Source organism: Heterodontus francisci, chromosome 40, assembly GCF_036365525.1.
Source record: "Heterodontus francisci isolate sHetFra1 chromosome 40, sHetFra1.hap1, whole genome shotgun sequence".
In the NCBI taxonomy this organism is placed as follows: domain Eukaryota; kingdom Metazoa; phylum Chordata; class Chondrichthyes; order Heterodontiformes; family Heterodontidae; genus Heterodontus; species Heterodontus francisci.
In genome coordinates this window covers 9,270,979-9,285,497 of record NC_090410.1, presented here as the reverse complement: position 1 = coordinate 9,285,497, position 14,519 = coordinate 9,270,979, and the positions used below count along the sequence as shown (strand labels likewise).

General features: G+C 47.1%; 1 protein-coding gene across 1 annotated transcript in view; it reads left to right on the top strand.

Moving 5' to 3' along the window:
* Positions 1-14,519, top strand: part of prkd2 (protein kinase D2) — an 81,754-nt gene that overhangs the window by 41,006 nt on the left and 26,229 nt on the right. The window contains exons 3-7 of the mRNA XM_068019002.1: positions 5,568-5,699; positions 9,882-10,042; positions 11,217-11,424; positions 11,704-11,784; positions 13,704-13,872. Coding sequence (XP_067875103.1) covers positions 5,568-5,699; positions 9,882-10,042; positions 11,217-11,424; positions 11,704-11,784; positions 13,704-13,872 — 751 coding nt within the window. The remainder of the gene's footprint in view (positions 1-5,567; positions 5,700-9,881; positions 10,043-11,216; positions 11,425-11,703; positions 11,785-13,703; positions 13,873-14,519) is intronic.

Genomic DNA, 14,519 nt, shown 5'->3' with positions numbered 1-14,519 from the left:
CTCTCTCTCGCGCCCTCTCTCTGTCTCTCTCTCTCTCGCGCCCTCTCTCTGTCTCTCTCTCTCTCGCGCCCTCTCTCTGTCTCTCTCTCTCTCGCGCCCTCTCTCTGTCTCTCTCTCTCTCGCGCCCTCTCTCTGTCTCTCTCTCTCTCGCGCCCTCTCTCTGTCTCTCTCTCTCTCGCGCCCTCTCTCTGTCTCTCTCTCTCTCGCGCCCTCTCTCTGTCTCTCTCTCTCTCGCGCCCTCTCTCTGTCTCTCTCTCTCTCGCGCCCTCTCTCTGTCTCTCTCTCTCTCGCGCCCTCTCTCTGTCTCTCTCTCTCTCGCGCCCTCTCTCTGTCTCTCTCTCTCTCGCGCCCTCTCTCTGTCTCTCTCTCTCTCGCGCCCTCTCTCTGTGTGTCACACAGCTGAACTACATCCAAATACTCCGGAATTGCCCTGGTGTCTCCAGGAATTTTAAAGCTCACCTCCTGCATGCTGCTCCAGGCATAACCTGGGAAGAAAAATCCGAGGCTACAAACAACATTGTTGTCTTAGTTTAAATTGTATTTGCAAACTGTTTTTTTGGGGGTTTTTTCTGTTATAAAAATATTTGACATGGGGGGGGGGGTAAAAAAACTTGACCACAAATGGTTATCCAATCAGGGATTGAAGACTGTGCCTTTACTTTCTGATTGGCCTTGTCGGGTGACCAATGGCAGGAGTGTGGGGGTAAGGCTTGGTGGAGGTCAGGAGAGAACACCTCCCAGGAAGATGGCCAGCCCCGCATTCGACATCCACACTTGCGCGTTACCCCACTTGCACCCAAAATCAGGAGTTAGATCCCTGGCTAATTGTTCCTGTCCTCATTTCCCTTCCCCAAACCTAACCAGTCTGTACTCCTATTACCAGCTTGGCTGAGATTCAAGTACCCAAGCGTAGGCATGGAATGTAATCTACCATCTGCTTGATAGGTGGGGCTCAGTTTACACCCTTTGCTGAATGTTAGTCTGAGATGCCATACTGTAGCAAGTCCCTTGCTGGGTTAGAGTCATAGAATAACTTTCGATACAGAAGGAGGCCATTTGGCCCATTGAGTCCATGCCCACTCGCCCACTCAATACCTGCAGCCCTGCAAGTTTATTTTCTTCAAGTGGCGATCCACATCTGCAGTGTGGTAATCCTATCAAATGTCATCCAGTTTATAACTGACTTAACGTTGTAGCTTTTACCCCCTCATCATTTTTAGTTTAGTTTAGAGATACAGCACTGAAACAGGCCCTTCGGCCCACCGAGTCTGTGCCGACCATCAACCACCCATTTATACTAATCCTACACTAATCCCATATTCCTACCACATCCCCACCTGTCCCTATATTTCCCCTACCACCTACTTATACTAGGGGGAATTGCTAATGGCCAATTAACCTATCAACCTGCAAGTCTTTGGCATGTGGGAGGAAACCGGAGCACCCGGAGGAAACCCACGCAGACACAGGGAGAACTTGCAAACTCCGCACAGGCAGTACGCAGAATTGAACCCGGGTCGCTGGAGCTGTGAGGCTGCGGTGCTAACCACTGCGCCACTGTGCCGCCCATATAGGAGTATCACTGCATTGGGCGGGAATGTTTGCCGAAGCCCCTTGATGTAACTTTATAACCAGCTAGTCGCAGTGTTTGGTCACTTTAGATAGCGAATGATGGGGCAACTTCACTGCACCTGTGCCTCTATTTTAAACACACTGGATTATTTATTAACTTGGCTCTTATTTGTGTGGAATATTAGCGGGTCTCCAGGAGATTTAGCTAATTAAAATGCAGCACAGAGAATGTTAACAACGACACTTAATCAAACTGTGATAATTCATTGCAATAAAATTCGAGAACCTGGGATCAGCCTTTGCATCTGCCTGTTGCTAAATTATAGGCCAGTAGTCCGATTCATTGAATAGCTCTCAACCTCATTGCTGAAAAGGATTATCTGGTCATTATCACGTTTGCTGTTTGTGGGATCTTGTGTGCGAAAATTGGCTGCTGTGTTTCCTGACATAACAATTGTGGCTTTGCTTCAAAAGTACCTTTCCTCGGCTGCAAAGTGCTTTCAGACGTTATACGGTTGTGAAAAGCTGCTTTACCAATGTTAGTTGTGTGTGCTTTGTGCAGTTCTGGCCTCCCTATCATCAAGACAATGGGTATAGAGCCCCTGGCAGAGTTGCAAACCAGATTTACAAGGATGATAACAAAACAGAGAGGTTATTGAACGATGGAAAGGCTTAGGGGTCTCTTCTAGAAATATGATAGTCACTAATTATATCCAATAGAGAATTCAGGAGAAACTCCGAGTGGGTTGGAATGTGGAATGCCAGCACAAGGACTAATTGATGAAAATTGCATAAATACATGTAAGGGGAAGTCTGTTAGACACATGAGGCAGAAAGGATTAAGAGGATATGTTGGAATTGGTTGACGTAGGGGTGGGAGGAAGCTGCCGTGGAGCATAAACTCCAGATTGGCCAGTTTTTTGTGCTGTACAGTCTGTAGGTCCATGTGCTTGGGATTGCTGAACTCATTCTGACTGTAGGGTGGGGTGGGAGGAGGTGGTGGGGGGTTATTTTTCAGTTGCAGATTGCTGCCTTTTTTTTTTTGCTTTGCAGCAGGAAGTCTCTGCTTCCTCTGTCACACAGTTTGGTCGTTGCTTACTTTGCACTTAAGCTCTTCTGGTTAGAGCAGTGTTATGGGTGTCAACGGCGTCCGTGAAGGAACTCGACAAAGGCTGGAGCCAGGAGTGAATTCCTTTTGCGTTCCAGTGACACTGCAGAAAGTTTCCACCTTCCAGTCTGTGCTGCCTTAACTGGGAGAAGGAGGTTCTACAATGGGTCGCACTAGCTCAGCTTCATGGGAGAGTGCTGACCCTGATTTGAAGCTCAGTGACTGCATACTGGACAGTGCCTGGCACATAGAGTTTGGGTTAAAGTCAGGACTGAACTTGGGTCACACGCGGCTTAACAGCGCGCAGGTACTTGCTGTCCAGGGCCGCACTTGTAGAAAAGACTTGACAGATATTGAAAATGCCTCTGTGGGTCAATGGTAATTCATTTTACTCTTTCTTGTGAGGTCAGTAACACTCATCTATTTTCAACCTTTGTGGGCAAAGACTGATTCAGCAAAGGCACAGTATTATTCAGGAGTGACCTTGAAATTAGTGCAAGGTTCTATGTCAAAGACTTGCATTTGTATAGCACCTTGCACAACCCCAGAACCTCTCAAATGCTTTACGGCCAATGAAGTACTTTTGAAGCCTCATTACTATTGGAAACACAGCAAGCTCCCACAAACAGCAATGTGATGGTGTTCTTTTAAAAAGCAATAGTTGGATAAATATTGAGGAGACCCTTGGGGATAACACCCTTGCTCTTTTTAGTTATTCATTCATGGGATGTGAGCAAAGCCAGCATTTGTTGCCCATCTGGGGGAGGCAGTGGCGTACTGGTATTGTCACTGGACTAGTAACCCAGAGACCCAGGGTATTACTCTGGGGACATGGGTTCGAATCCCACCACAGCAGAAGGTGAAATTTGAATTTAATTAATAAATCTGGAATTTAAAGCTAGTCTAATGATGGCCATGAAACCATTGTCGATTGTTGTAAAAACCCATCTGGTTCACAAATGTCCTTTAGGGAAGGAAATCTGCTGTCCTTACCTGGTCTGGCCTACATGTGACTCCAGATCCACAGCAATGTGGTTGACTCTTACATGCCCTCAAAATGGCCTCGCAAGCCACTCAGTTCAAGGGCGATTTGGGATGGGCAATAAATGCTGGCCTGGCCTACGACACCCACATCCCATGAATGAATAAAAAAAAAAATCCATAATGGCCCTTGAGAAGGTGGTGATGAGCTGCCTTAGATTGTAGTGCCATGGGATCTTTTACGTCCACCTGAGAGGGCAGACAGGGCCTCCGTTTAATGTCTCATCTGAAAAATGCCTCCTTTTGACAATGTAGCACTCTTGCAAGACTGCACTGGGAGGGTCAGTTTGGAAAATGGGCAAAAGTCTCTGGAGTGAGACTTGAACCCACAACCTTTGACTTCTCGAGGTGAGAGAATATATATAGAGCTTAAATACATCCTGAATGTCTAGAAAGTGCAGTCACTCTCAAGAAAGCGCACTTGACTGTTTGGTGCAAGGCATGAACCCACAGGCACAGAAATATCATCAGTTGCTCTGTTTTTTGATGTTAGTTGAAGGAGGAATGGTCTAGAGAGGAGCATTGGGAGGCTCTTCTGAGCTTTTTACTCTGTATCTAACCCTGTGCTATACCTGCCCTGGGAGTGTTTGATGGGGACAATGTAGAGGGAGCTTTACGTTGTACCTGCCCTGGGAGTGTTTGATGGGGACAATGTAGAGGGAGCTTTACGTTGTACTTGCCCTGGGAGTGTTTGATGGGGACAATGTAGAGGGAGCTTTACGTTGTACCTGCCCTGGGAGTGTTTGATGGGGACAATGTAGAGGGAGCTTTACGTTGTACCTGCCCTGGGAGTGTTTGATGGGGACAATGTAGAGGGAGCTTTACGTTGTACCTGCCCTGGGAGTGTTTGATGGGGACAATGTAGAGGGAGCTTTACGTTGTACCTGCCCTGGGAGTGTTTGATGGGGACAATGTAGAGGGAGCTTTACGTTGTACTTGCCCTGGGAGTGTTTGATGGGGACAATGTAGAGGGAGCTTTACGTTGTACCTGCCCTGGGAGTGTTTGATGGGGACAATGTAGAGGGAGCTTTACGTTGTACCTGCCCTGGGAGTGTTTGATGGGGACAATGTAGAGGGAGCTTTACGTTGTACCTGCCCTGGGAGTGCTTCACACTGATACTGGCCTGAAATAAGGAGGTGTTCCAATTCCAAGCACGACCATCACTCGTCTTGAGCACAAAATTTTCAAGTGGAGAAACTGTGTGTGGGATCTTGCTGCCCATCGTCAGTGAGCTGATGATACTGCATCCCAGTTTTGTTTCTGTGATCTGAGTAGCAAAGAGCCTGCTTAATCAGGGAGACTGTTGAACAGAACAATGCCAAGTGGAATAAAGGACTCTTTCTTTCTCCCAGAGCCTCCTGTTGTGCCTTTGCCAGCTGTGAGCTTGTATTTACCTTCATGTTCAGTGAGTAGGTTTTGGAAATCTGGATACAATCTCGCAGTCCTGTTTCACCGAAACTCCATTGAATAAAGTCTGTCTTTCTCCTCACTCCTTCTCCGTATCTGTCCATGCATAGGTACACACACAGTTGATACCATATAGAGAATAGTTTTGTGATTGTGTCTTAGGGAGACACTCCTATCTCTGTTTGATTTAATGATCTATAGGTTAAAGAGCAAAGGGTGGCATGAAGTTCATGATGCAATAAATGCACCTGTACTCCGCGTGACCGAGGTTTGGGTCTTTTTCACTCCAGTACCTTTGTATCTGTGTCCTGAGGAATATATTCTAACCTGGGATACCCTACAGAGCTGCCTCTACACAGCCCCGTGACCTGGGATACCTACAGAACTGCCTGTACACTACCTTAATGACATAACATTAATTTTCTTTCTTTTTCTCAGGTGCTGCAACTTTTGAGGACTTCCAGATTCGCCCACATGCCCTGAATGTGCATTCATACCGCGCCCCGGCGTTCTGCGATCACTGTGGCGAGATGTTGTTTGGACTGGTGAGACAGGGGCTGAAATGCGATGGTAAGAAATTACCAAGTTTTTCCCGTGGTGTTTCCAGATTTTCTGCTGAGGCCGCCGCGTGTGCTGGTTTCACTGGCAGCGGGCGCCTCTCAGAACCTCGCCTGAGTGGCTCTTCACTTGTGAGCTGCAACTGACTATTCAACCATGGGGGCATCACCCTTGCACTGGATTCTATGCTTGCCTGACATCAACTCGCATCCACTTTTCAATTAAAGTCACCAGACCAGTATCAGGAATAAAACCCCGAAAGGTTGTCCGCCTACAGGTACAGCGTGGGTTAGGTACAGAGTAAAGCTCCCTCTACGCTGTCCCCATCAAACACTCCCAGGGCAGATACAGGAGTAAAACTCCCTTGATAGAAGAGTGACCAGCAGCTCCCAAACACACTTGTGTGGTAATATCACTGTATCCTTGGGGCTTCACAATGTGCAAGTTAGTGAGCGAGCATATACAAGCCTTCAGGCTTGCGTGAGCAGTAGTGATGGGGCAGAATCATCAGCAGAGGAAGGGAAAGGAATCAGTTGACTAACAGTTGGTGAATAAGTTTATGAGGATGTGCAGAAGGCAAAGGGAAAGATGGAGGAGAGAGTTTATTAAGCCTGTGTGTGCCCTGCGGATATCCCATTGGATCAGGTACATTGGATGGAAGGAGATTGAGGCTGTGAGCTTGGGATTAAAGTAGGACGAGGTTGATTTCTTTAGGTGATGTCTTTTATGATGTCTGGCCCCTCTCTCTATAGCGACAATTGTAAAACTCTTGGAAAGTCGCAGCAGTGTGACCAGGCAAGAATTTGGACTGATTTTAAATGGGCACGGTGTTCCCCAGCCCTGTCCTGATGAATCTACAACAGAGAAAGGTTTAATTGAGTGCCTCGGCTCTGTAAACAGCTTGTCAAGATTCATCCTGAATGAATGTACACGATATCTTTGGCAGGGACGTTCTAAGCGTCCTGTTTTGTCTCTAACCCGGAGCCAGTGAGCAGTTGCTGTAGAAGGATTGATGCACTCGATGAGTGTACAGTGTTTCCTCCGTGATTTCCCTCCTGGGGAAGTTCTTAAATCTCAATTTCCTTGATTGTCACCCCCCCCCCCCCCCCCCCCCACCTCACTGGTTGCTTGTACCAATCACCCTGTCTGCCAGTACCTACATCTACCTACAAATGGCCATGGGTGATATACACCTTGGAGAGTTTCTTATCCCTCTTTTTCCCTCCCCCTGTCCTTTTTTTACATTCTCTTTTTCTGTCCTTTTATCTCTTTTTCCACCCCGCCCCCCTCCGCTCCTTTAAAGATGGATTATCAGTCAACACTTGACCCCCCTCAAGTGTTCAAATACTACCCCACCCCCCCCAAATCCAGGCCAGTCACCTTTTTACATATCAGCAATTGGAATTGTGATAAAAGGCACCGTTCGCCCCACTCTTAATAAGCTCGCAACTGGAGATTTCTGTTTTGTAGTGAGATCTTTGGCTGCTGCCTGATTATTGTACAACAGAGTGATGAACTGAACCGCTTTCAATAAATAAGTAGCATATTTTCATCCTCAGGTTAACTGTCATAGAGTCGTACAGCATAGAAACAGGCCCTTCGGCCCACCGCGTCCATGCCGACCATAATGCCTATCTATACTAATCCCACCTGCCTGCATTAATTCCATATCCCTCTATACCTTGTTCATTCAAGTACCTGTCCAGATGCCTCCTAAATGTTGCTACTGTTCCTGCCTCCACCACCTCCTCACTATTCTTTGTGAAAAATTTACCCCTTTGATCCCCTCTAAACCTCCTCCCTCTCACCTTAAATTTATGCCCTCTAGTTTTAGTCACCCCTACCATGGGAAACAGACTCTGGCTATCTACCCTATCTATGCTTCTCATAATTTTATATACCTCTATCATGTCCCCTCTCAGCCTCCTTCGCTCCTGGGAAAACAGACCCAGCTTATCCAATCTCTCTTTATAACTCAAGCCCTCCAAACCAGGCAACATCCTTGTGAATCTTTTCTGCACCCTCTCTAGCTTAATCACATCTTTCCTGTAGTGCGGCGACCAGAACTACACACAGTACTCCAAATGCGGCCTAACCAACATTATGTACAACTGTAACATAACGTCCCAACTCTTGTACTCAATGCCTCGGCCGATGAAGGCAAGCATGCCATACGCCTTCTTCACCACCCTGTCTACCTGTGTTGCCACTTTCAGGGAACTATGTACTTGCACCCCAAGGTCTCTCTGCTCAACAACACTCCCCAGGGCCCTGCCATTCACTGTATATGTCCTGCCCTAGTTTAACTTCCCAAAATGCATCACTTCGCACTTGTCTGCATTAAATTCCATTTTCCAATCCCTTGCCCACTTTCCCAGCTGATCTATATCCTGTTGTAACCTTAGACAACCTTCTTCACTGTCCACTATACCACCAAGTAGGTATCACGATTACCACCTTAAATCACTCTAGCACAATTTTGCCTTCCACAAAGTTTTGGAAAATTATAGTTTTGTACACTGTCCCTATTAATGAAGCCGAGGATGCTGTATGTTCTATTAACTGCTCTCTCAACCTGTCCTGCTACCTTTAATGATTTATGCACATATACACCTAGGGCCCTCTGCTCCTGCACCCCTTAGATTGTCTCGCTGCAGTTTTTCCTACCAAAATGAATCATTTTACACTTCTCTGCATTAGATTTCATACATCACTTGCCCGCCCATTCCACCAACCTGTCGATGCCCTTTTGAAGTTCTACAGCAGGGTTGTCCAACATACAGCCTGCAGGCCAGGTTTCCATCCAGCCCGCAGATGTATTTCAGAGATGAGAAATTTTCAATCATATTCTTTCAGATCAGCTATTTAAAACATTGTGCTGTCAGTTTCACAGCTGACAAATGCTGGGAGCGGGAACAGCTGCTTCCCAACGTCTGACAGATCCTGCATTAACGGCCATTAGGCTCAACAAGCCTTTCCAACTCCAGCCAACTTCCTTGCCATTTCCCTCCACCCCCACCTTCTTACCCTATCCTGTAATCACCCTGTCACTTCATGAATACTCCTGATTTGCCCTGGACTTGATTTTGTGCGGCTCTCTTTCATGGCCTTGCCCTGGTACCTTAATTGCCCGTTTAGTTTGGAAAAAGCCTTGCTTGGCTTCCCTGCTTCTGAACTTGTAGAGGACGATTGCTGGGGCCCCGAAGGGACTTTGCGAAGTACTTACAATCATTATGTCAATGCATCACGTCTCGGAGAGGTTCCAAAGCCTTCAGGTCCAGCTCGTGTACGGTGCGTGACCTTTTGCTCGTGACCGCAGGTTCCTGAAGCTTGGGCTCTCCGTAGTCGGCTGTCGAGCAAATGCAAAGCTGCTGGTGCTCGTTTGGACTGGGACTGGCTGTCAGCCCTGTGTAGTGCCTCTGGGTTCAAATCCCAATCCTGAGGCTCTTGTACAAACTATCTGGCCTGACTGGAGGAGTGCTACACTGTCAGAGGTGCTGTCTTTTGAATGCAATGTTAAACCGAGGCCCTGTCTGCCCTCTCGAGCGGACACACGAGTACCCACGGCACTATTTCCGAGAAGAGCAGGGGAGTTCAGCCAGTATTTATCGCTTTTTAAAACTTTACATTAAAAATAATGAGTTATAATCTGGAACACGTCACCTGAAAGGACAGTGGAAGCAGATTCTATAATAACTTTCAAAAGGGAATTAGATAAGTTAGTTGAAAAAGAAAGTGCAGGGGGAGTGGGAGTAATTGGAGCTCTTTCAAAGAGCCAGCACGGACTCGATGGGTTGAGTGGCCTCTTTGTGTGCTTGAACATTCTGTGATAGGATGGGCTTTTGACAAAGTGAAGATGGGGAAGGGGAGGGGGGCTTTAGTGAGGGGAATTCTAGATTTAAAGCCCAGGCAGCTGAAGTATTCACCCAGCAATAAGTGGTGTGATGGGAGTTGGGACAGTGTGGGAATGGGCGGAAAGCCCAGAGATGACGCAGATAGGGTGGGCTGAGGTGGTGCAAGAGTTGTATTGAATTGTTTCCAATTTGGTGTGCTGATTGTACAACATACCACTGGGGGACATCTCTGAGAGTTAGTGCCCGATCCACCAATATTGGGCGGCACGCGGTTTGCTGGAGGAGTTGGGAGTCAACTTGGAAACCCTGTGTCATGCCCGTTTTTAATTTTGGAAACCAGGATGTGGACTGAACTACCACAAGAGATGTGCGTTCAGTATCCCGAATAACTGCAGTGGTGCCAGGAAGAGAAGATTGTCCAACACCTCGCTCACCGGATCCAACTCCTCGCGATTGTCCGTCACCGAACACTTACCGGCTTCTCCAAGTGAAAGCCAAATGGTAAATGCCTGACATTATTTATTCAATTATATCAGCTCTGTTTCTGTTTAATGTGTGTCTTGTTCTCTGGTGATCAGGTATAGAGGAACTTGATTTAAACTCCAAATTTTCAAGTTGGGGTCCCAGAGGATATTCCAGGGGACCCCATAGCAGTGAGTTTCTGTATTTATTAGGAACAATGTACCAAGAGTACTATCGCTGCTCGTTCATAAGTGCTTTCCGCAATGACTTTTATTTTCCCTTTTTGGGGTAGCCTGGGGAATGGAGAGAGGAGGGAGCAAAATGGAGATTGTTGCATTGGGCTGGGAGAGAGCTGCTTACAGGAGGCGAGAGAGCCAGAAAGACGGAACGCCTCTTAAAGGAGTGAAGGGAGAAAGATGCTTTTGGGGATGGTTTAGCGGGACAGATAGACAGAGATTGCCCGTGTTGGAGTTGATGTGAAAGATCCTGTTGAGGTGAGTGAGAAGACTAATGTTACGTTGGCAAACACAGCCACTTTACACACAGCAAGATCCCACAGGAAAAATTCCCAGTTAATCAGTTTCCTCCCCTTTAAGGCACGGATCCCTACAGGTGCCCTGCAGTTGTCTCCCCTCTCAAACTTTGCCTGTTGATGCGAGTGTTGGCAAACTATTCAGCTGCAGCATTCATTTAGCACCTTATCACATCCTCGGGACATTCCAAAGTGCTTCACATTTAAATGAATTATTTTGGAGTGTTAGGGAGGGAATAACATCGGCCAGTTCACATAAATGACTGAGACAAATGGTGCTTTTGATGTTGGTAGAGGGATGAATGTTGGCCAGAACATCAGGAGAACTTCCATGGCTGCCTTTTGTTGTATGATCACTTCAAGAGTGATGTTCCTTTAAGAACGCAGTATGCTAATGAACTAAGTGCCAGGATGTAGTCATGTGACTAGAGGCCATAGTCACTCCGCAACTGTAACACCCTAAAGAAAGGTTCTGTACATAGTTTGCTCTGTACTGTGTATGCTGTTGGAGATCTTTAAGGCACTGGAGCCACCTCATTGTGTTGCTTAACACAAAGAACACATGACACCTTGTCAAGACTAGTGTTGAATCTTTAATGTCTGCCCTTTCTTCTCCTCCCAATTTTTCCCTCTCCTTTCCTCCTTCCCTCTCTCTGCCCCTCTGGTTGCCTCCAAGTACAGAAGATCTTGGCAGAAACATTGTCTCTGAAGGAAAAGCGTTTGAATTTTGGCACCTACACTGGACGGCCAATTGAGCTGGACAAAATCTTCCTGTCGAAGGTCAAGGTTCCCCACACGTTCGCTGTGCACTCGTACACCCGGCCCACTGTCTGTCAGTACTGCAAGAAACTGCTGAAGGGGCTGTTTCGACAGGGGCTTCAGTGCAAAGGTCAGTTTGTGGTTGGGTTTGACCTCCCATGATTCATCGCCGTGTACGTGAGCAAAGACTGGGGGTGGTGGGGTGGGGGGTAAGAGGAAAGACTGGGGGTGGGAAGAGGGGGGGGGAGCTGACCAACATAAAATGGCAGTGCTTTGATAAGTCATTCAACAGTTGTAGAGCTTTGATGAAGGGCTTGTGTCTTTGTAATGAAGTTTAATACTGCCTGTTCTTTGGTGAACTGTGATATAAAGTTGTGTTGTTTTCTCCTTCTGTTTTTGGTTTTCCCAGACTGCAAGTTTAATTGTCACAAGCGATGCCTTGAGAAAGTGCCCAATGACTGCTTAGGGGAGTCGGTTATCAATGGAAGTGGTGAGGATTGACCCATTCACCTATCTTTTTCTTTTGGTTCGTTCATGGGATGTGGGGTCGCTGTTCAGAATTTATTGCTCACCCTGTTTGTCCTTGAGACGAAGGTGGTGAGCTGCTGTAGTCTGTGTGATGAAGGTTCTCCCACTGCCCTGTTGGGTAAGGAGCTCCGGGAATGAGGAAGGAATGGTAATCTATTCCCAATTCGGGATGGTGCATGACTGGGAGGGAAACCTGGAGGTGATGGACTCCATGCCCTGCTTCCACTGTCCTTCTAGCATCTGTTTACTGTCATCAGCCGAGGGCTCCTTCGCATGTACGGACCCCTCTTTGTTCTCCCTTGGACGAGCAGTGAAATGTAATGCGTGGTTGGGATTGGAATGAATTTCTATAACCTCTTCCGTGCCCCAAAGTGTTTCACACCCAATGAACTACTTCTGAAGTGCAGCCACCATTAAGTGGATAAACTCAGTAACCCATTTGCGCACAGCAAGATCCCAAAAATAGCAATGAGCCAAATGAATAGAATTATTTTGATGCTGTTGATTGAGGGGGTAACTGCTGGCCGAGGCAACTTGCTGCTCTTTGGGGGAGGAAAGTGCCACAGGGTCTCTTGAGTCATCCTGACCGCCTCATTTTGACATCTTCTCCAAAAGATGGCACCTCTGGCAGTGCAGCACTCCCTCAGTACTGCAGTGGGATTGTCGGCTGGGACTTGTGTGCTCAAGTCTCTGGAGTGGGGTTTGAACCCATGACCTCGCAACTCGATTGAGTCACGCTGATGCTATGGATGGGAAGATGATGAGAATAGGCCTCTTGACCCATGGATACTCATCCTTTTCCTGTCATGGCATCTATTTCTATTTTATTTTATTTATTTATTTAGAGATACAGCACTGAAACAGGCCCTTCAGCCCACAGAGTCTGTGCTGACCATCAACCACCCATTTATACTAATCCTACATTAATCCCATATTCCTACCACATCCCCACAATTCCCTTACCAGTTACCTACACTAGGGCCAATTTACAATGGCCAATTTACCTATCAACCTGCAAGTGTTTGGCTGTGGGAGGAAACCAGAGTACCCGGCGAAAACCCATGCGGTCACAGGGAGAACTTGCAAACGCCGCACAGGCAGTATCTGGAATCGAACCCGGGTCGCTGGAGCTGAGAGGCTGCGGTGCTCACCACTGTGCCGCCCCATTTTGAATGATTTGCAGTAACTTTGCCTCTATTGTATTACCTAGTAAACTATCCCAACCATTGCTCATCTTTCCTAATTTAATCGACTAAATCTACCGAAGAGAGATGGGTTTCTTGGGGTCAATTGCTTCTCCATCATAGATAAATAGACTGATTTTAATATGGTGATTCTTTAAAGCTCATTAAATGGAGACTGAAGCCAGGAGGTTGCATTGAATTTACAGAAACAGGCCATTCGGCCCAACTGGTCTATGCTGGTGTTTATGCTCCACACGAGCCTCTTCCTACCCAGTTCATCTAACCCCACCAACACATCCATCTATTTGTTTCTTCCTCGGGAGATCTAGCTTCCCCTTAAGTACATCTATCCTATTTGCCTCACCCAGTCCCACGTGGTAGCACCTTCTACATTCTCACCACTCTCTGGAAAAGATGTTTCTCCTGAATTCCCTATTGGATTTATTAGTGATTGTATTTTATTTTTATGGGCCTTAGTTCAGGACTCAAAACATTTTCTAACTTGTCTACTCTATCAAACCCCTTCAGAATCTTAAGAAGTGAACTGATTGATGTCTTTAAGTCTTCTCCAGAAAAGAGCCCTAGCCTGTTGAGACTGAAGTGGTCACTGTTCCACACGGGACCAATGTTTTCTCTAGATTTTTTACTTTGCCCTGATATGGAGACATGTGAAGTTTGAATCTCCTTTTTCTTTCAGATTTGTTGAGCCCGGGCATTGATGTGGACGTCAACATGGAGGATGTGAGTGATTATGGGTACGGAGACAAGACCCTGACGATGGACGACTTTGACGATTCGCCAACCATCCCCAGCATCAACTCGGAGAACGGTTTCCCCGGAGACGACGACAGCCCCAGCAGAATGAGGTAATCTGGCCAGTGGTTTTCCGAGTTGGGGTGAAAGGGGGAGGAATGTATTTCCATAGCACAGTTGGTGACCTCCGACACCCCAAGTGCTTGAAGCCAATGAAGTACTTCTGGAATGTACTCTCTGTTGTAATGTAGGAAATGTGGCAGCCAATTTGTGCACAGTAAGATCCCACAAACAGCAATGTGATGATCACCAGATCATGATTTTAGTGATGTTGCTCGTGGGGTAAAGTTCAGCATTTCTTTTTCAAATGAACTTTCTGAAATTTCGCTGTTCTTTAATGATTCCTCCACTTTCAGATCCTCACGTGTCCATTCTCGGACGTGTCTGTCTTTCTTTCTTTGACCCACCGACCCACCCCTTGAGGTTCTGGGACTTGTTCCAAGTCCTCCTCAGCCATACAGATTAGGTTCTGTCTGTCGCCTGTGCTGACCTTGGCTCTGACAGCAGTGGGCGGTCATCAGTGGCGGGGGGGGGGGAAATCAGCCAGGGTCCTCGACTCCCATTGCGAAGCGCGTGGATGCTCGATGAGGACCGGGCCGGGCTTGGCGCAAGCTGCCACCCTTGGCTGTTAAATGTTGCAGCCAGAGCTCAGACACGGTGAACGGTTGATAGACATGCTAGGCAGCTGCTATCAACTGTG